This window comes from Protopterus annectens, chromosome 12.part0 (genome assembly GCF_019279795.1).
Source record: "Protopterus annectens isolate FY-2018-M chromosome 12.part0, PAN1.0, whole genome shotgun sequence".
NCBI lineage: Eukaryota > Metazoa > Chordata > Ceratodontiformes > Protopteridae > Protopterus > Protopterus annectens.
The window spans coordinates 1,263,777,201-1,263,799,736 of record NC_056746.1 but is presented as its reverse complement, the minus strand read 5'-3'; the positions used below and the strand labels follow the sequence as shown (position 1 = coordinate 1,263,799,736).

General features: G+C 39.9%; 1 protein-coding gene across 1 annotated transcript in view; it reads left to right on the top strand.

Annotated features, from left to right (window-relative positions):
- The window catches only part of GGT7 (gamma-glutamyltransferase 7), a 590,994-nt gene that overhangs the window by 286,211 nt on the left and 282,247 nt on the right, over positions 1–22,536 (top strand). Inside the window, exon 3 of the mRNA XM_044090287.1 lies at positions 11,671–11,822. Coding sequence (XP_043946222.1) covers positions 11,671–11,822 — 152 coding nt within the window. The remainder of the gene's footprint in view (positions 1–11,670; positions 11,823–22,536) is intronic.

The window sequence follows — 22,536 nt, the reverse complement described above, 5'->3', positions numbered from 1 at the left end:
CACTTCTCATCACAAACCAGACAACACATAAAACACAAAATCAGTGTGCCACACAATCACAGCCCTTAAAGTGAAATAACATACCTAACACACTAGTAATAGGTGACACTATAGTCAGGTACACTGACGTCCCACTCACTAGGCTGGACAAGCAGAAGGTTACTGTTAGCTGCCTGTCAGGAGCCAGACTCCACCACATAACACAAGCACTCAGGTCACTCCAGAACAAGTACAAATATGACTCTGTCATTGTTCATGTTGGTGTGAATGACCTGAGACGTACCTCCCTGGACTACATGAAGAGAGACATGGAAGAGCGCTCTGATCATGCAGCCCAGGCTGGTATGACCCTAACCCTGAGTAGTATCCTGCCCTCACCAAGAATGATATCTCAGTATAAAGAAAAAATGATCAATTCCAACAATTGGCTAAGCTTCTGGTGTCATTCAAAGGGGATCCAGTGTCTGTCAGCCTGGGACGACATGCTCAACAAGCCATGTTGCTTCACAAGAGACGGCTTGCACCTATCACCCCTAGCCTTCGAATACTGGCCAAGGCTCTTGCTGCCCCCATAATGCCTTTTTTAGGCAAGGCTCAAAAGTCAAACCCACCTCTGTAAACAGCACAATTAACAAAAAACTGAGGGTTATGCTACTCAACGCCAGGAGTTTAAATTTCAAAATGCACGCGCTCAAAGCACTCCTTAGTATGGAGAACGTCAACATCTGTGCAGTAACTGAAACCTGGTTCAAGGCTCCAGAGAGCACCCCAGCACTACCGGGCTACAACTCATACCACACATTTCGGCCACAGAACACGGACCAAAACACAAAAGGAGGGGGGTGTATCCATATTCATCAAGGATACCTACACCTCCAAGTTAGTGACGCAGCATGATACCTCTGAGATCATCCATGTGCAACTAACATCAGGCAAATCTGCAATGCAAATTGTGGCCTGCTACAGATCACCCTCCATGACCCAGGACCACCACTCCACCTTTCTGGAGACACTGGAAAACATGAAGGTCCTACCAAACACCCTGGTATTGGACGATTTCAGTTACCCTACCATTCACTGGGAAAACTATTTGAGTACAAATTCCCAGGCCCAGCGCTTCCTGGAATTCAGCAACTCAAACACCCTGGATCAACTAGTAAACTCCCCTACCAGAGGTGAAAACATATTGGGTGTGGTCATCACTAACATGGGTGACAGGTGTTCCACACCAGAAGTCAACCCGTCACTGATTAGATTAAACCATAAACTAATCACTGTGGATGTCCACACCCCACCACCACCCCCAACTAAGGAAACCACAGTAAAAAACTTTTCTAAAGCAAACTTCACCTTACTTAAGATAGAGGTGGTAAGTTTCACAGCCCCCACGCTAAAGGATAACCCTGCCTAAGATGCAGAAACCTTTACAAATGTGCTCTGTGAGCACCTACAAGGATGCATGGATCATGCCATCCCTAGCAAAACCAAGACTCACTCTTCTAAAAGAAGGAAACTACTTTGGTGGACCCCTGCAATAAACAGGCTCTACAATAGAAGGAGGAAACTAGTTCAGAAAAAAAGCAAATCCCAAGAAGGAAAGACATCCCTGATGTATCAGTAAGAAACTAAGGACCCTCATGAAATCATCCAAGGCTAACTTCGAAAGAAAAATAGCCAAGGATTCAAAAGATAACCACAAAGCCTTCTTTAGCTATGTTAAGAATCTAAGTGGCAACTTGCAGATATGCACTGAACTAGTGCAAAATAGCACAAAATATACTAAACCTACTGATACTGCCAACATCCTGGCAGATAGATTCAGTGCAAACTTCACCCCCTCTCACCTCCAAAAGGGCCCACAACAACACTGGAAAAGTGTAGTGTCCCAAAAATCACAAACACACAGGTAAAAACAGCCCTTTCAAAAGCCAAAAACACAGCATCAATGGGACCAGATGGTGTCCCAGGCTGCATCTTGCATGAACTACAGAACGAACTATCCTCCCATCTAAACACACTGTTCAACCTCAGCCTCTCCACAGGCTACGTGCCCATAGAATGGCGCACAGCAATGGTTATTCCTCTCCACAAAGGAGGGGCCACAACTGACCCTGGTAACTATCGCCCCATAAGCCTGACTAGCCTGGTCTGCAAGGCTATGGAGCACATCATCATGGAACTCATTAACAAAGACATTGGGAGCCTCCAAACATTTGACCTGAGTTTGGCTTTGTTAAGGGCAGATCATGCCTACTAAACCTGGTTGACTTCTTCGAGACAGTCACCAAGGCCATAGATGAGGGAAAGGTGGTTCACACAGTCTACCTTGACCTTGCTAAGGCTTTCAACATCATTCCCCACCTGGGTATTACAGAAAAACTCACCAGCCTGAACATAAAATCCTACGTCACGAGATGGGTTGCCAACTGGCTTACAGACAAAACTCACACGGTAAGAATAGCGGGCTCCAGGTCCGACTCTAAACCAGTCACAAGTGGTGTCCTGCAAGGCTCGGTCCTGGGACCCCTACTGTTCGGCATATACTTCTCAGAAGTACAGGCAAACACAGGAGGACTATGGCTAACCAAGTTCACTGATGACTGCAAACTGGGAGCCATAATTGACTCTCCAGCGGACATGGACATCCTCCAAAAGGGCCTTACTGACACGGACAACTGGTGTCAGTCATGGCCTCAAGCTAAATACCAAAAAATGCATAGTCATCCCATTTGGGAAAAACAAAACACCCACAAATTACCACATAGGTGGCAGCTCCCTTAATGCAGAAGAGGTAATAAGAGATCTGGGGACCCAGGTAGATAGTAATCTCTCCTTTGACAATCATATTGCCAAAGTAGTTAGGAAATCCTTCTATGTGGCCCATCCAATTACTAAAGGGTTCCGATCTAGAAATAAAGAGGTTATAGTGCCCCTCTACTCGTCACTCATTAGACCCATCATAGAGTACAATGCCCCATTTGGGATATACCTCACAAGACACTTCCAACAGCTGGAAAGACCACAAAAGTACATCACCAAGAAGATTACTGGCCTCAAACATATGTCCTATGCAACCCGACTGAAAAAACTCTGGCTGTACTCAGTGGCATATCGCTTACTCAGAGATGATCTCTGCCTGAATTACAAAGCCATGTCCAACTCAGAATTGATGGACATGCTCCACCTAAAGAAATCCAAGTCACTGCGAGCCACACGCTCTAGTGAGCTAAACCTCGCCACAACAATAAATGGAACATGCTGGAGGGATAGATTCCTATCACAGAGACTCCCCATGCTTTGGAACAAAATTCTAAATTACATCAGGCAGAGCCCCTCACTAACACTCTCTTCAAGAGAAACCTTGGCGAGTGAATGGGTAACAGAAAATACACCCCTGGGATCACTTCATTGGCTCTACTTGACAGAGGATCAGATACTTAATCAATGGGGCAGTGAAAGCCAACACACTCTGGTTAGGCTTATAAATGCCCTCTGGCAGATAGCCTAGTACCTACCTATGAAACTAAGAGGTCATTTCTGCATTGACAGCACCCACCCTTAAGCCTTACCTCCTTTTACAAGGAGGGTCATACTAGTCATACTAGGGTTGAATTTCTGAATATCTATCTAGTTCTAAAGTTCCTTTTTAAAGGCAGACAGTACATCACAATGCATAATTTGGAGAGGATGTTTGCTCCATAGAAGGGGGTAGGTGATGGGGGATGAATCTCTGCCGCCATCATATCCTATTTATTTGCTGGAACATATTTAGATCTGTAGCCCTAGTGTTAGCAGTACTGTTTGATTTTTTAAGGTACAAGAATTGTTGGAAAACTGATTCCTTTTTGCTGTATAAGCAAGGCACAGGTTACCCCTAAGGATTATATAGGATACTGAATGTAGAGACATGGCCTCCGTCATCTCTCTGGCAAGGCACAGGTTACCCCTAAGGATTATATAGGATACTGGATGTAGAGACATGGCCTCCGTCATCTCTCTGGCAAGGCACAGGTTACCCCTAAGGATTATATAGGATACTGGATGTAGAGACATGGCCTCCGTCATGTCTCTGTAGCTCAGCTTATTTAAGCCCTTAATCTCTTTAGTTAAGAACCTTTGTGTGGTCTTTCCAATTGATTAATATGCACAACAAGGTATATCCCAATGGGGCATTGTACTCTATGATGGGCCAAATTAGTGTGAAAAACAAGGAGGTTATGACTTCTCTTGACCTAGAGGAGATGCCATTTGGTATGAGCTGCACATGGCAAAAGAATTTCCTCACCACCCTTGCACCATGATGGTAGAATGTAATGTAGCAATCCACTCAACTACCCAGGTTTCTCACTACTTTCCCATTTTAGAGTGTCATTTTACTTATACTATAAGCTGGAGCAAGGGGTTACTTACCAAATGCAGCAGTGTTAAACTTTTTAGCATTAAGTTTCAACCCATTTTTTGGTCACCAGTTATTGACAAAGTGTAGGCTCCTGTTGGAGTACCTGTGTGTAAAGAGGGACTTTAATATGACACCAAACCTGCAGTCATCTGCGAGTTTTAACCAAATATCATCATGTGGTAGGTGAAGATCTGAGACATGGATAGCAAATAGAACAGGTCCTAGTACAGATTTCTGCAGGACCCCACTGGTCACCTTCATGCTGTTGGGGGATGTGCAGGATGTATACTCTTACTGTACACGTTCTGTCCCTAAGCCTGTTTGTTACCCATCTAGCCACATATGAGTCAATTTAGAACTCATTTAACTTGTTTATTATATTTGCATGTGATTTGGTGTCAGATGCCTCAGCAAAGTTGAGGCATGCTATATATATATACAGTTTGCCCACAGTTCACAACTTGGGTCACCTTTTTAAAGAAGTTTTCCGGATTCATCAGATAAGATCTAGCCTTGATAAAACCAGACTGCAGGGGGTGGACTCTGATAAGAATTTTGATATTTTAGTTAATTAGATCAGATGTAATATGTTCATAGCTTTGCATATAAGATTCATTAGGCTAATGGGTCTGTAATTTCCAGTGTTAGTGATATCATAGCAGATGTGCACCATACCTGTAGGACAAAGCCCTGTTACTAGGCTCAGGTTAGAGTTTAAGGAGTAGGCCTACCAGTGTTTGCTTAGTGCTGTTTACTGGGCAACTGGGTATGTTATCAGGCCCCATATATTTTGTGTTATTTTATTCAGTGTTAGGTCTTCCAGACTGACATTCCTGAATGATGGAATGGATTAGGTACCAGTGCAGACATGCAGTATTAGCAATCAAGAGACAGAGGAAAAGCACACTGCTTCCATAAAGGTTTACATGCAAGTGCCCAGACACTTCAAGTCACATGATTCGTACACTAAGCAAGTCTGCTCTCTAAAAAGTACACTTCATCCTCCTTTTATTTGGGAAAACAATATACACTCCTTTAGACTACATATATGTGTGCAGTATAATGCAATTACTTGAAGTGACTCATACCCAAATTTTACTCCATGCTAATGAGTTGTGTGAAAATACCCAATATTAGAACCCCCAGCAGAAAGCGGAGGTTATTTTGCTGAAGTAAACAGTCTCCTGCTTTCATTGATGGTAAGCTTGGAATTTCATGAGGTACGAGTTCTCTGTTTTTTGTGCACATCACATCACAAACATTTCTGTACTATTTGTTCAATCACTATTAAGGGAGGTTAATACACGTTTTGACTAGCTGTTTCTCTGTTGGCCTCATTTCTGCAAGAATTTTGGGTTTCTAATACCATGATGGGAATGGACCCCATTCCTTAATCAAGGTATGATTACAGTTCATGAAAATAGTATTGTTTTAGTCTTTGATGTTAGCGCCCAGAATTGCCTGCTCCTGCCATTCATACAGAGTTATGTGTATTGGTGGCCTGTTTAAGTATGTGTGTAAATTCTTTATTATTCCTGTTGCCCCTACTAGCAATAGAACTGTCTCAGTATCTTTTATCCACATTGCTCTCATTTCTGCTTACAGATCCTGGTATTTTATTACTTTGTGTCTCTCTGTATATAAAACACTGTTAATTGTTGGGTGTAGCAATTTCAATGATTAGATCTACTTTTAAAGTCTTTTTCATGGACTACTATATCTGTTTTTCTTACTTCAACTGTTGGTAATAGGTGATCACATGTGATATAAACTTCATCATTCTGTATAATACCTTGTGCATACCTCTCAACTGTCCAGATTTTTGCCTCAAAATTTTGATCTGTTCTTCATAAAATTTGTGGTTTTCTGGGATGATCTGAGAAATGAAATCACTACATAATGGTATACATTTGAGTTTCAGACTTCATGTCCTTTAGAAAATGCATTTTAACACAAACCCTGTTATTCTAGCTACTTGAGTTTATGAGCAATATTTAAAACCTGTCCCTATGTTTGGGCCTTTTTCCCCCATTATGTCATATGCCCAGATTTCTTGGGCTAAGAGGTTGAGAGGTATGGCTTTGTGGTTCATATTTCCAATGCTTCTCAGCTACTTCCATGTTGTAGTGTCTGCACAATCTCCAATGCAACAGTCTTGCCACATTATTGTGTCTGCCATGTGTAACTGTTTCCAGTTCTTCATGACAGAGCCTGCATTCTTCTATTTCTCCCACTTTTTCAGTGTATTTTATAAATTATCCTATATGTATGTAGTCCACTGTCCTGGACCACCGTTATTAGCATTTCATTTTTTAGTTTCAGTTAACATTTCCTTAACCATTACATTGTCTAATCTTGTTTTCCAATTTTCTTTGCTTCTTTTCTGTATATTCTTTCTTTTGCCTTGTCAGTTGCTGTCTAACATTTGTCTGCTTTTGTTTTGATTTCCATTCCTCCTTTATTCCAAAATGTATGTGCTAAACTAAGCAAAAATGTAGACTTCTTCTTTTCCTCATATTTAAAATGTTCACTATGTTTGGATCTAATGAGATCGTAAGAAATGCATGTTGTCTCATGATTGCAGATCTATACATGTAGTCAGTATGTAGTCAATTTCAAGGAGGTCCATACTGCCTTCAGAGTGAGGGATAGGCAATTTTGATATGCACTAATTTTTATATGTCATTTGATAAACATGAACCATTTTTCTTGGTTTCACGTCCAGTTGATTCAGTACTTTGGGGGCCAGCCAGTCACACCAAAGCTGTAATTTGTAACTGAAAGACCAAATTGACTTATAGCTTTACTCCTGGTTGTCAAGGCAGTGTTCTATATTAGCTTTAGTCTTCTGAAATATTCCTTACTGAACTTTATTCTCATTTATTTATGTTTCATTGCTAAGCCGCGGTGGTGCAGCGCTAGCGTTGTTGCCTCACAGCAAGAGGTTCTCCTGTTCGATTCTCGGCTGGGGTACCTTCTATGTGGAGTCTGCATGTCCTCCCCACGGTCGAGTGGTGTTCAAAAGACATGTGTGAATGGGCGTGCCTTCGCTGAAGGTTGGGCGTCGGGCTGGCAACTTGGCACCATAAAAATCTACTGCCAATCATTAGCGGACCGGAGTTCCGCTGTGGCGACCCCTAACCGGGAAAAGCAGAAAAGACAAACAAACATTTATGTTTCATTGCTGGAACTTCATCTATTCCCAAATATTTTAAGTGTTAACCATTTGTAGTTGTGCTTTTATCTCCTCATCTGATGGCATATACAATTTAAATCATTCACAAAAAGTGGATTTGGATGTCTTTAAGCAAGGTTGGTTTCTAGGAGTTAAACTGTAACCATAGCCTAATCTGATAAGTAAACAGCTTAATGGGTTAATGGCAAGATAAAACCACAGCAGTGACAGAGAACCACCCTGGAACATCCCTCTTTGAATTTTTATCCCTGGGATAGTAATTTGTCCTTTGTCATAGCTTAGCTGCAAAGTGGTTTGTCACTGTCTCAGAGTCGCTGCAATGTAATGAATTAATGTAGGGTGCATGTTGTACATCCCTAAGCATTCCATCATCCATGATTGTGGGATGCTGTCAGATGCTTGTTCGTGATGTTGTTCTGCAGTTGTATATTGCCAATAATGTGGGCAGGTTTTCAGAATCATTTATCTTTCAAGTTGTGATGGGATTTTAACTGTCACACCTTTAAACAACAGACATTGAATACATGACAGTTCCCCTACAAGGAAATAGTATGGCTGAATTAAAGGATGTAGATGCTTTGCATTGTCTGGTTGCACTGACAACTTCTCTTAAAAGTTATATTCACAAATGTTCTTTGGTAGTTCTCTTCAGTTCTTATGATTCCTCAGGAGTTACTACAGTTTATAGCACAACTCAAAGAGCTTTCAGGTCTGACATCAAATTTTCCTTACCACCCTCCAAATACGCATTACATGTTAGGAATGTGCATCAGTCTTCTCAGTATGTACTGCACTTCCCACACCATATTTGTAAAGGTGCTTTGCAAAGGCTTATGATCTGTCTGTAGTTTAATGTCTCCCATACACCAAATGGTGACATTTCTGATATACAAAGATATAGTCAGCATTTCTTTCTTAGTCTCTGCATATCGTGATTGTACACACGTCCATGCAGGCCTTTCCCCTAACAGTACTATTGCTTCTTGCCTTTTTATGTTTTTTATCTACTTGATGTTATACTTACTGCTACTACATCAAACTGTTTAAGTGTTTTTGCAGTTGTTGCCAGGTCCATTAGTAGGAAGAAATTCGGACCAGCTCCGAATTGCATTCTGTTCTAGTAGGTTTCTTAAATGTACAATTTTTACCTAACAAATGAGGGATGAACTTGGGTAGATTCTTTACCATTTCTGCAAATGACATTAATGAGGGTTTGTCTTTTGAAATCTGCATACTTGCAATAGGGCATACACTGTATGCCTGTCAGTGTGGCCCATCATCTAATTTAGTTTACCAGCACCCCTTATTAGCATCCAGCACCAAAAAATAATTTTGCATTTGGCACGGTACCAATCACGTTTTCCTGTCTCTAGAATAGAACAGTCGCTTAGCATCTGTTTGGTAATGCTTTATGTGTTTGTATGGATTCAAACTTTGTTTTGTTTCACAACAGTAAACATGTTGCTAATCCATTCTGCAGGCTTAGTCTTTTTTTAAAAGTCACACGTGGCTGTTCCATACATCTAATCTTTTGCTATACTTTTACTCCCATCCCAAATAACTCTGTTCTGTTGCCGGTGCATTATATGTGCTTTGTTGCTTATTAAATCTCAATTGTGCACCGCAGCCACTTAAATCCTCATGTAATTCTAGAAGTGTAGATAGCAAGAAGAAATCTGGACATGAAAACCAATTGAGGCTCATATTCACTACATGGCAATGCTTGGGAGAAAGTACTAATGAAATAAGTTTATAACAGTTCATAAGTATACAGTATTTATTTCCCATTTGAAAAGGGCTTGTATATCAGATTATCTTTTTGTAACCTTTATGATAATGTAGAAACAAAATGCTTTATGAAGTTAAACTTCAAAATCATTTGACTTAATGTCATATAGAGCAACAACCTCTTAAGCTGCTAAGCTTTTTTTCATACATGCACGCCAGCGGTATCTTTTGTTAAAGTTTCTTGTATTGGAGCAACTATACTTTTTAAGAAAAAAGAAATTAGCAAGACATTACCAGCAGAAATATTAATTTCTGTAGGGTGATATGTCAAAGAGGGGAGGAGCAATTTACAAAAAGTACGAGTGGAATGCTTGTCATAAGAAACAAAACGAGAGCAATAGGAAGGCAAAAAGGGCAAATAATAGCATTATTTTTGTTTTCTCTATGATTATTTTATCATAACACAGCGTCAGGGGTATTGCTACGTCTGCAGCACTTAACTCAAGTGTGTATTCAAAGTTAATTTCCAAGCTTCATACACCAATTTCTTTTTCCTTTCTCAGTATAAACCAATGTGCTACCAAACTGCTGGAAAATAGTGATGCTTGTGACACATGATAGCATCTGAGGTGGGGGAATTGACAGTAACAAGACTCCTGAGATCACAAATTCTAGAAAAGCACCCTACTGCCATAGCAAGAAGATGAGTTTGCATTCAGAACCACGTGCCACTGCCATAGCAAGACCTTGACATCACATTGAGAATCACGTGCTACTGCCATAGCAAGACCCTGAGATCACATTGTGAACCACATGCTACTACCATAAGAAGACCACGAAATCACATTCTGAACCATATGCGGCTGCATTAGCAAGGCCATGAGATCGCATCCCGAACCACGTACTGTTGCCTTAGCAAGACCATGAGATCATGTTCAAAATCAGATACTGTTGCCTTAGCAAGACCATCAAATCATGTTCAAAACCACATGCTACTACCATAGCAAGACCATGAGATGGCATTCTGAACCATGTACCACTGCCGTAGTAAGACCATAAGATCAAATTCCAAACCATATGCCAGTGCCATAGCAAGACCATGTGATCACATTCTGAATGCCAAACCACATGCTACTGCCATAGCAAGACCATTGAGATCATGTGTTTAGCTGCATAATATTAATGTAGCAGACACCTGATGTAACTTTCTAAACAACGTGATACAGCCATAGCACAACATCCTGAAAAATACATTCTGAACATCATGCTTCTACCATACAACGACTTCTTCACATTCTGAACAGCATACTTCTACCATACAAAGACTTCTTCACATTCTGAACAGCATACTTCTACCATACAAAGACTTCTTCACATTCTGAACAGCATACTTCTACCATACAAAGACTTCTTCACATTCTGAACAGCATACTTCTACCATACAAAGACTTCGTCACATTCTGAACAGCATACTTCTGCCACACCAAAACTTCATGTTCTGAGCTGCATGCAAAGTAAAACATGCAAGTCAATGTTCTAAACCTTAGGAGTTCAGACAGTGGGACAAAGCTGTTGATTCATGCCATAGTCAGGATTATTTATGATGGTACTGCTATGACCATAGCTGAGTACTGTAGAAAAGCTCTCAAAAAACTTAACAGTACTGTTTTTTTTTCCCAAAATGTAACAAGCAAGTGCAAACTTTATATTAGGATTTGGAAACCTAAGGTGCAGTTCAACGATTTTTCAATAAGTCTTTTTTGTCAGTGTGTAGTGGTAATGAATTATCATTTACTGACTGAAAAATAACACTTAGTGAGCATGAAGGGGCCTGTGGGAGTTTTATTACTGAAACGAGAGTGGTGAAGAATGCAACATTTTTTAAATGGAGGAGTGAAAACACAGTTACTTTGGCCAAAGGGTTTCTGTCTGCTGTACGTTAATCAGAAATGTTCATCAATATCTGCCCTGATGTTTGACGATGCTCCCTTCCTGGTCCTGTGTACCTTCTCCCTGCAATGGGGGGGGGGGTCTGCTGGATGCAAACAGACTTCTAAAGAATGCTTCTGTCAGCCCCATTCATTTATTCATCATTTAGTCTTTGTTAGCTAGTAAGGTCAGTGGCAGTAGCTGCCTTTTTATTCAGGGGTGGCATAAGAACGTTGATCTGGTGAAGTAAACTCCTCAAAGATGCACACTACACAAATACATACTCTGGCACTCAAATCAAGGTCTGCATGCCTTATTTTACAGTACTTTCAGTTTATTACTCAAACCAGTATGTCATACTGCTGACCTAAAAACCAGCACTGTCTGAACATTTTACTTGTGTCTGTATAATTTCTAGATATTCCACCAAGGTGCTGTTGCCACAGATGCATCTCGCTGCTCAGCTTTGGGGGTCGAAGTGTTGAACAAACAAGGCTCTTCCGTGGATGCAGCAATAGTGGCCTCATTGTGCTTAGGAATAATTAATCCACATACCTCTGGTATTGGAGGGTAAGTAGATACTTAGCAGTGGTAGTTGCCTAACATTTTCTTATGTTTGCATTTTATACTATTTAACAGACACATATGTGTGTGTGCATAAACATGACAGCATATCATAAACTCATCTTGAGGTGGGCATTTTTTTTTTGGGGGGGGGGTTATATATACTGCCACTAAAGTTGCATTTCCTTGGGAAAGAGATTTATTTTCAGAGTACCATTTGATGAATTTGTAATGACACCCTCCCGTTTATATATATGTATATATATATATATATATATATATATATATATATATATATATGTATGTATATATATATATATATATATATATATATATATATAATTGTATATATCTATATTATTGAGTAGTGCAGTATTTGTTTAAGAAGTGGTACATTTTAGTAAATATATGTTGCAGACATACCAGTGATTGGAATTTGTAAGCTTGTGTTTTAAACGTTATGAAGCAAAGGATAAGGAAGATTTTACTGTTGAGAGTAGGATTTGTGTGTTTGTAAGTAAATTGTGTGAATGTTGTTTGTGATGCCGGGATACGTGAGTGGGAGTGTATGCGTCAGCAGGATGTAAGTGTTTAGAGAAGGGAGAGGTACCTGTGTTAGAAATATTCAGACATCTGTTATGGAGATCGTGGTACATTGGGTTTGGGAAATTTACCTTTCCTCCACTGTAGTGCGAACTCGGAGTTGGTATATTAGATTTGCAGGGGGTGTGGGGGGAGCAGAGGGGGACTTGTCCCCTTACTTGAACATAGAAAAGTCAGCAGTGCTTTATTTTGTGTTTGTTGTTTTGTGGTGTAGTGTGGGGTGTTTATGATTTCAGTGTGTTTTTTGATATTTTGGGAGTCGTTCTTATGCACATTTAGTATATTTTACATTTATATTTTATATGTTACAAAGACGTGTTTCTCCCCGGGTCTTCACTGAAAATTGGCTACATTCCAAGTCAGACTTTCCCGGTAAACAAATGTTAAATAAATAAATATTTTACTTTCATGGTTATGGTCTCGATACCCTCCTCTTTGGTAATGTGGGAATTCGTGATTTGAAAGTTGATCCGTATAAATAGAGATTAGATATACATATATATGAGAGAGAGGTACAAATAGGTATAGATATACAGTGGATATAAAAAGTGTACACACCCCTGTTAAAATGCCAGGTTTTTGTGATATGTAAAAAGTGAGACCATAATAAATAATTTCAAAACTTTTCCCACCGTTAATGTGACCTATAACCTGTACAGTTCAACTGAAAAACAAATCTGTTGGGGAAAAATATAAAAAATAAAAAAACATACAATATGCTGGTTGCATAAGTGTGCACACCCTTAAATTAATACCTTGTTGAAGCACCTTTTGATTTTTTAACAAGGCAAATTATGTGCACTAAGATGTAGAACTAAAGAACAGATTGAAGAAACTGCATATTTTCACCATACACTATGGACTGGTAAGTGCATCCTTATCTTGATTTATAAATGTATCCATAATGACTTGTTAGGGACAACCTATGAGGTTAATCTTAAAGAACGCCCCTTGCTGACAAGGACCAAAAATGCTTTTGGATGTTAAGCTAGTAAAATCTGTCCAAATGAGGATGTCATTTCATAACAGGGCAGGTCCATGGTGGAATGCTGTACCACTTAGAATTAATTAAAAAATGGATTCATTATTAGCTTTCAAGAAGGATCTAGGTAATTGTCTGGACAACAGAGTTTTTGTCCTACCTTACTATGTGGTAAACCCTTTGAAGGCCTTTCCTAGGCTCAGAATTTGTCATCAGAACATATGGATCATTTGAAATGCTTGAGAATGACATGCAAGAGCCTCCGTAATTCCAACTAACAAGATACGAGTTTAGTTGTCATGTAACCTTGCTCATCTGGCCTAGCAGACATCTGTGAGGCCCGTGAAAAGTCATCCAGTGTCTAGAGAACATGGTTGCGGGCCCATTTTCAGGTCCAAAAGAGTCTTGTTCCTTCCACTAATGTGCTTAGCAAGAGTTAAGACCATCCATCCATCCATAACCCCCTTCTTCCATTTTTGCACATGGGGTCAGGATGTCACTTCAACAATGACAATCATCTAGAGCTAAGGTTTACACCGACAGGTGGTTAGCCCTGCCATGATAGTTCTTCCACACCACACATTCGCATGCACACTCACACCTATGGCCAATTTAGATTGTCCAAGCAACCTACTGCACACCTTTGGAATGTGGGAGAAAACTGGAATACCAGCAGGAAACACAGGGAGGACATGCAGTCTCACACAGAAGGCAAGAATCGAACCGGGGACCCTCTTGCTGTGAGGCGACGATGGTATCAACTGAGCCACTGAGCCACAATCTTTGTTGTTACAGATGTTTTTACAGAGTGGAAACATCTAGATTTTTAAATCTGTGTATCTGAGAAGGTGGGACATTTATGCCAGCCATTCTCTGTAAGATACTTCATTTTGAGCAGGCATTCTATGTCAGACTTGTTTGTAATTTCACATCCTCAGTATAGGTCCAAAATGCCCCAGAAGTGTCCAAAGCTTGGGCAGATTCAACAAGGTGATTTACTCATCTATCACTGTTTTTTAAAGCCACCATGTATCTCACAGCCCTTGTGACATGTGCATGTGTCTCTGACATCACTATTTGTATATCATTTACATACATCCTTGGTCAAGCAAGCCATAGGAGAGCTGTCCTCCTCTATTATTTGCGTGAGCAGGCATTGGTTGAAAAAGTTGTTGAACGCAGCATCCAAGCTGAGTTTTCTAGCTTGCTTCACCATTGACTCGGGAGATGTTGGGGCCATGTATACAGCTGCAAGTATCTTCATATCTTTGGGCTCCTTAAATGAAGTGCTACTATTGTCTTAAGGTGCTTTAGCAAGCTATTCTGATCCATTTAGTGGTGGGTCTGCTTTGGCTATACCACACAGGGAGATCTTTGAATATCTACAGAGTAGATGGAAAGCTTTGCTCATGTTGGAGAGTATGCCAAGCCACTCTAACACTGAGTCTATTAGTCCATTTTAAATTTCCTCAAAGCCTTATTTGACCTGCCCCAATGGCAGTCCTGCATATATTCTCTTTGAGCTGCACAGATAGGCTGGTTGTCACTGTTCAACTAACTTTGTTGAGCTATTATCTGCTACAGGTGGGTTCTGACCATCATAGGGAAAGGGCATGTCGTGAAATTGATCTGTCCACCTCCTATTCATCCTCTGGGTGACCATCTGAGAATCAAAATGTTACAGGCAAATTCTCAGCCCTCTTCTGAGAATGAGAGGACAGCTGTAAAGGTAGTTCTTCTAGAGGACTGGGGATTGGATTTCTATTCCTGCCTCTTTCTGGATCCTAATAAATAAGTGAAGAGGGAAGGTGGGGATGTGCATCTGTTTTTGGATTTGGCATTTTTAATTTTAACATCAGTTCTGTGGAATTTCATGTGGTGACACTCCAAAGCATGTTCTGTACTGTTTCTGTAGGGAGTATAGATGATAGTAGTAGACATGGTGTGTGTCTGTTGGAACACAGGCATTTGAGAACCTCTTTTTGTAATTTATCCTTGGACAGATAACATTTTCAGTGCATGGGGATGCTCTTTGGCCTTTCCTTCACCCCCAGGTGTTTACCAAGGTGCTAATTGTAGTGATAAAAGATTCTTTAGCAGAACAGCTTCCTGGTGTTTTCCTCCGAGGACTGTTAGTTACTGGTGGTCTTCTCCTAGGAGTCTCTGTTTCTGGCTATGGATCGTGGGTGGCTTTGGCCTGGACTCTGCAGCAGAGTCATTTAGGGAGTCACCTTCTCTTGGGCGGTTTAAACTCGACTTGAAAGTCATTGACTGTCCTACATGGCATCACTATCAGACACCATGAGTCCTTTGCTTTCTATAGGACCCGGAAACTCCAAACCAGGTGTCCAATCAGAAAGTATTGTTAGGTCTTACATCTGGTGCATCATTGTTTCACCAGATGGAGATTGAATGTTTCCGATATGCTTCATACTAGACTAGTTGTCAGTGTTTTCAGCAATGTTTTGGGCTTTTTACCTCCTCCACAGTTACTTTTTCAAAAACAGGAAATGTATGTTGTTACACACTGCCACTTCATGCTTTGACCTGAGTTTCACTGTTTCATGTGAGAATGTACAAAGCAAGTCACTTACCTCTGAAAAAGGTATCACCTGATGTGCTCCATCATTCCCAAGCACATGTTTTAAGGTGACCTGAATGACTGCTGATGTTATGAACTGGTAGTTTTGCTTCTCAGCCATAAAACCACTAAACCAGGATCTGCTGTTTTCATCCGAGAATCAGAACAGTTGAAAAGATGTTGCCACTTTGCTGCAGCTGTTTCTTTTTCTTGTTTAAAATTCTGAATGTTCATAACATAAAAGTGTTTCTTTAATAAAACTCATATTAAATATTTAAATTTTATTGCGTGAAGGCACTGTGATGCACCCAGTTGTAATTAGAGCTTGTAAAAAGTGGGGATTCCTATTTTCCCCAGAAGATAAGATTTTTTGTTTAGAAGCCTAGAGCTAAAGGAAAGATGGTCAAACTACTTTAGCTGTGACTTGGATCATTGAAATAAAAAAAAAACTCATATCCCATAGCTATATGCCTGATATACAGAAGCTTGCATGGGTTTCAGAAGCATGCACTCCACAGCTGTCTACAACTTTACCTTCTGTGATGTAACTAATATGGTTTGCTATTTGTTGTTTTCTGATTAGAGTGCATGTTTATCATTCTGCTCTCAATAACCTACATGCTTCACGTTTCCAGTAGGAGAAATACTGCAACTGCTAGCAGATTACAAATTATCCTTCAGTTTTAGATTAAGTGCACTGGATCTAACTTTTTGTCTATACTCTACCAGCCTAGGTTTAGGAGCTAGGATTATAAAGTTTGTCATTTCTGATTTCAAGCACCTGCACCTCTCAGTTGTAGTGGACTTTTTATGAGGAGGCATTGAGAGTAACAATTTCATGTTTCCCTGAAGACCAAACAAGGATGACGTAAACAGGGAATTTATAGGTAATGTATTTACAGTGGGGTCTTCTGAAGAAAAGGTTAGCACTTACATAAACTAAATAGAAATAGACCGAAGTGAGTGTACCTAAAACATTTTGATATTTCTACTGAGAGAGAAGTTATGCCTGATATTTCATCTGAGGGAGAGTGGCTGAAATATATCCCCCCATCTGTGCACCAAAGCTATAATTTGTACATTCTAAAGTTTCATGACTGCTTAAAGCAGACGCACAACAGTATTAATACAGAAACATGAAACTAGGAGCTATAATTAGCCTGTGGAATTGGATAACTAAGAAGTCTTCTTCCTTTTTTCTTTTTTCTTGCAGTTTTTTTTATTCTTCATTTAAACTAAATGAATGCATGTTGACCCAATGCAGTGGAAATGTTAATGTTAACAATTCAGATGACTTTGTAGGATTTATTTTAATGCGGGGGGGGGGCTGTTACTTTCCATTTTAGTGTCACATGCTGTCTGTGGAGGAGATGTATCATGGAGTTGGGCCACAAACCTATGGCATCTGCATAACCAATTTCTGGAATTTCAGATGATCGTACAAAAAAGTAATACCTTATTACAGAATAATGTTATATTTATCTGTACCTAGCATGCTGCTATTTAAGGCATGGAGGTATATACCAAGAGCGGCTCAGGATGACACAATCTAAAATAATAGGATCGTAGGATATTACTAGGCTATCGACCCAGTGGTCGTTTTAAGCCTAGCAGTTTAATATCAATGTAATACCATAGGAAATGCTAGTTAATACCCAAGATTGCATTTAGTGATGAATGCCCATGTCCAGGAGGGTTGTGGGCACTAACCCCAGTAAGAATTTGCAGTGCCTCATCCACTCGTCCAGGTTCCTCTTGAACAGTGTCATAGAGGTGCTGTGTTTCACATGAATGGGTAATGTACCACAGCCACCCTACAAGCATTACTGGCACGCTTAAGATGTTACTGTGCAGCACTGAGTCATGGTGCTGGTTGCTAAATATAATTTGTGACTATACTGTGTGAAGATATGGGAAAAGTCTTACATGGCAGTACATATTGAGTGACTCAGGGTTACTACATATTCCAGGTGGCTTCACTGAACTAAAATGGTTTCTTAGTAGTATCACCTTTTGATGCTTACTGTGTTACTGTTAAAGACGTGTCATCCTGTGCCACAGTCCTGTTCTCCCCCATTATACTTGTATACGCCCTTAGTGGGGTTGAAGATATTGCCTCCGAAACAGATATTTTATATTCTCCTTCAGGGAAAGCATCTGCATTGTATCTTATTAGGTCAGCACTAACTAAAATGTTGGTAACCATGAAATTAAACAGAAATGCTGCTAATACTGTATTAAGTCGATTGTTAAAGCAGACTTTTGGTTTTTGAATTCCTCGGTACCACACCTCAAAGAACGACTGTTACTTTGATTAATGACATTTTTGACTGGCTTTTTGTACCATATGAGCTTCTTATAATACAAAGCTAAGTCAGAAGATGTAATCAGAATTTGTATAGCGAAAATAAAATCCTCTATTTCCAGTTACAGGATTTGTCAGAATTTTTCAAGTTGGTAAATATTTATTACTGATTAGGACTCCTTAATGGAAAATGTCTTTCTTTGTGTAACCTGGAAGTCTTATTTGGTTTCATTATGTGAGAATGAAAGAATGATGACCTAGTTCAAAATAAATTGATAAAATCACTGCACCATATAGCCGAATAATGAAACCATCTTTTCAGGTGTAACAAATTAGGGGGGACAGGAAGGAATTTAATCATATGCTACTTCTTGGTGATGCTCATAAACCTTGCTTTCAAGTTCTGCACCTATAACCTGCTGCTTATGACACCTGATGTTTCATGGCAACCTATTGTATGCAATACCTGATGCCATGTGACACTGTTGTAAACCTGCACTTGGAGCCCAAATCATGGATGAAAAAGGTTTGCTTACCAGTTCACCTACCCAGTTATGAAATGATTGAATAAATAAATGAACTAAAAGTCCACACTGTAGCCTCTGTTTGAGTTTTGATGTGTTCTTTTTTCCAGCTCATGTTTTGATGTGTTCTTGACCCGGCCATGGGTTTTTTTGTGAACAGCTATGTTCATAAATAGAAGAACTCTTTAGATCATACCTTCTACAAAACACTGGTATGGTACAACTAGGCCATTTAGAGCTTTTTTAGCAAAGAACAAAGCAAGATATCAAGAGATTACAAGCACAAATTAAGTTATCTTCCCAGACTATGAGCATAATAAATTCAATCTGCTCTGCAGTTGCAGGCCAGCTTTGTCTCTTGTCAATGACTGAAATGATCCCATCATGCGGTCATATTTAATGATGCAAATCTGCTGTGTTTCTGTGTTTCCCAGAAATTATATGTATCGCTATTATTCAGCCTGGCATAGTCTGCCCTTGTTTTATGGTAATCACTGCTGCAGCATTGTCTGCTCCCTCAGAAATTGCTGGCATGCACTGGGCAGCTCTCTGAGAGACAGTTCACACACAGACCAACCAAGCACATGTAAAACTGTTGGCACAAGTTAGTTTGACCTTGCAGAAATTAGTCCTGCATACTGGCCTCACGTGTAGAAATTGAATGCAACACTTTGGTCAGACTGGAGAAAAAAATATTGGTGTTGATTTGTAAATTTGGATTAAGTAAATCAGGTAACTTAGCCATATTTGCAGAAACCTTGCTCACCATTTATTAATAGTGACACTTGCAGACAAAATCATAGGTTAACTGGTGCCAAGCAGACTTTACAGTGGTGTTCTCTGTGTTTTTCTTTTTCATATTCACTATAAATGTGTTTAGAATACTTGAAACATTGGACTTTGCAGATATTCATTCTCTAGTAATATTTGTCTTTTCCTTACTGAAGAGATGTATGTTAGCTTGTTCTGTACATAACAGTGAAGCTGGAGACTGATGATCAATGTTCATGATTCAGATATGACCCCTATGTGGCCCTGAGCAAGCCCCCTTTTCTTTTATGCTCATTTTGATATGGAGATACTTGGTGCTTAGTTTAGACTTTATGTTTAACATAGAAGTGAGACTGCCCACTTAAGGATTATAAATGATCTCCAAAAGGTGACAGATGAACAGAATTATTTGGTTATAGTCCTCCTTTGTATGTCAGTATCACCTGTCACAAGGTGACAGTGGAATCTTTTTGCAGCAGGTACATGCATACTTTATACTCTAAGCAGACATGCTCAGTTGGTTTTGCTCCTACCTCTTACAGAGGGTAGTTTTGGGGACTAATTGCTTACTTACCTACCTTATCAACTGTGGAGACCCTCAGCGCTCCAATATGGGTCTATTGCAGCTCACTTTGGACATGCTGCCCCTCAGAGAAGTCATTTGAAGGAGCTGTCTGTATTATTGGCTCTGTGCCGATGTTGCACAGTTGTATCTCTCCTTCCCTAAGAAGCGACGTTAGTTGTGAATTCCATGATGGATGTTGTAGGCTACACTGTAGACTATATCCCTTCTTACCTGACGTCTATTCGGTTGAAGCTGAACCCATCACTGACTGCTGCCATGGCTATATATCGCACAGTCAAGGATTCCAATTATAGGTTCTTTAAACCCCTATACCATTTATAAGGAGTGATAAACTTGAATTTGTATTGGAGCTGTGAGATCCTGAAGTTATTTTTGATCACACTTACACATAAGGAGCAGTTGTTTTTTGCAGTTAAGTCCTCATGCTGCCATCTATGGAGTATAGAAGTACTTTCTAACAGCTGAAGATTCAGTTGTAGATATTCCAGCTTCAGTTTGTTGTATACACTAACGTAACTTCCCACACTTGGTGTAACTAACGTGAACTTGAGGAAGTGCAGCTAGTTCAGCATTTTAGTAACTGGCCGTAATGGGTGCACCATGTTATGGTCACGTTATACCATTTCTGCTGATTCTGTAGTGGCTGCCTCTCTGCTCACACCTTATCTGCAAAGTTCTTCTGTTGGTGCATCTTGTCCTATAACACCTGCGTCCTCTAACTAAAACAGCTATTAATCAGCCCATCCTGTTCACTCTGGAGTGTTACTGGTTCTGAAGAGGTGGCTCAAATCCTTTGAGATTCAGTCCTTTTCCTATCAATAACCATACCTTTGGAACTTGCTACCTCAGTGTCTTTGGATGTCCCAAGTGCTGAGAGCTTTTAAGAGCTTGGCACCTTCAGTAATATTTATATATGTTGTATAACCTTTGTTATTCTTTGCATTTATGTTAAGTTTTTATCTGTAACTGTGAAATAAGCCCCTTAAAGCCCACCTCTTTTATGTGCTTATGGATATTTTATATGAATTGGTTTTACTGTAACATTCTTAGTAACGTGTACTCGTGTTTAGTTTTGGAACTCTTCTCAAATTAACTCCCTCATCCCTTTCTTTTGCCTTCCTCTTTCTTTCACTGATCATATAATCTTAACAGCTATTAGGCTTTTGAATTGGATACGGGGTGTACAAAGAAGGCTGAACCTTAAATGTAGATTCCACGGGGCCCTGTAAGACTGCCCCACATTATTTTCAACCTTGTTCTCCTTCAGACTTGATTTCTTTTGCCTTTATATTTGCAGTTTCCATCATGGTGCCACAAACTTAGCCTCTTCTCTCCCCTAGGCAGTTATTCCCATGTCTTCCCTGTATTTCAGTTTTACCCACATTTCTGTGTATTTGCAGTCCTCACCTCAGCACTGTTCCAAAGATTCACTAAGCTTTCTGCACAGAAACAGCTCTTTAAAGCTTTCCTGCACCTTTGCTTGTAAAGTGTACAGCATACGTAATTTCTTCCAATTTACCTTGTACATTTCTACTAAAAATGAAATATATCATATATCATATCGTATTCTATCATATCCTATCACATCTTATCATATCATATCCTATCACATCCTATCATATCATATCCTATCCTGTCATATCCTATCATTTCCTGTCATATCCTATCATATGCTGTCATATCCTATCCTATCATATCATATCCTATCACATCCTATCATATCATATCCTATCCTGTCATATCCTATCATTTCCTGTCATATCCTATCATATCCTGTCATATCCTATCATATCCTATCATATCATATTTCCTCTCAGTTTGTGTAGCATCTACATGTTAATGTTTTGTCTGTATTGAATAAATTCTGCTATCCTGAATTATTTATTTCACTCTGCAGCCAATGGCCTTTCCAGACCAGGAGATGTTACCTTGGCGAAGCCTTATCAAGAATCTGTACCAGTTTTTCTAATGTTGCATTTTTGTCAGGACCCTTCCCTCCTTTATTTCCTTACAGAATCTTACAGTCATAACTCTAGGCCTTACTTCACTGGATTGTTTGTTTAAGGAGGTACTTTAGGCCTTGCTTCACTAGATTTGTTGTTTAAGGAGGTACTGTCAGCACATCTTGGCTCCTGTTATTGTGTGCAGTGCTCTGTTTGGTAGTTACCATCTGACAGTGTAACTGTCATGTATTTAGCTGCCCCCGATATGTGTAATCCTCTTTGCATATCCTTTTCCGTTGTCACTAGTAACCACCTTCCATCCCTGACATTCCCACCTTGCTGATACTTGCTATGCTTTGGGAGGAATGTCCTGGAAAGACCTCTTTAGAGACTGAGTCATAACTGCCCCCTGGTCATGCTACTTG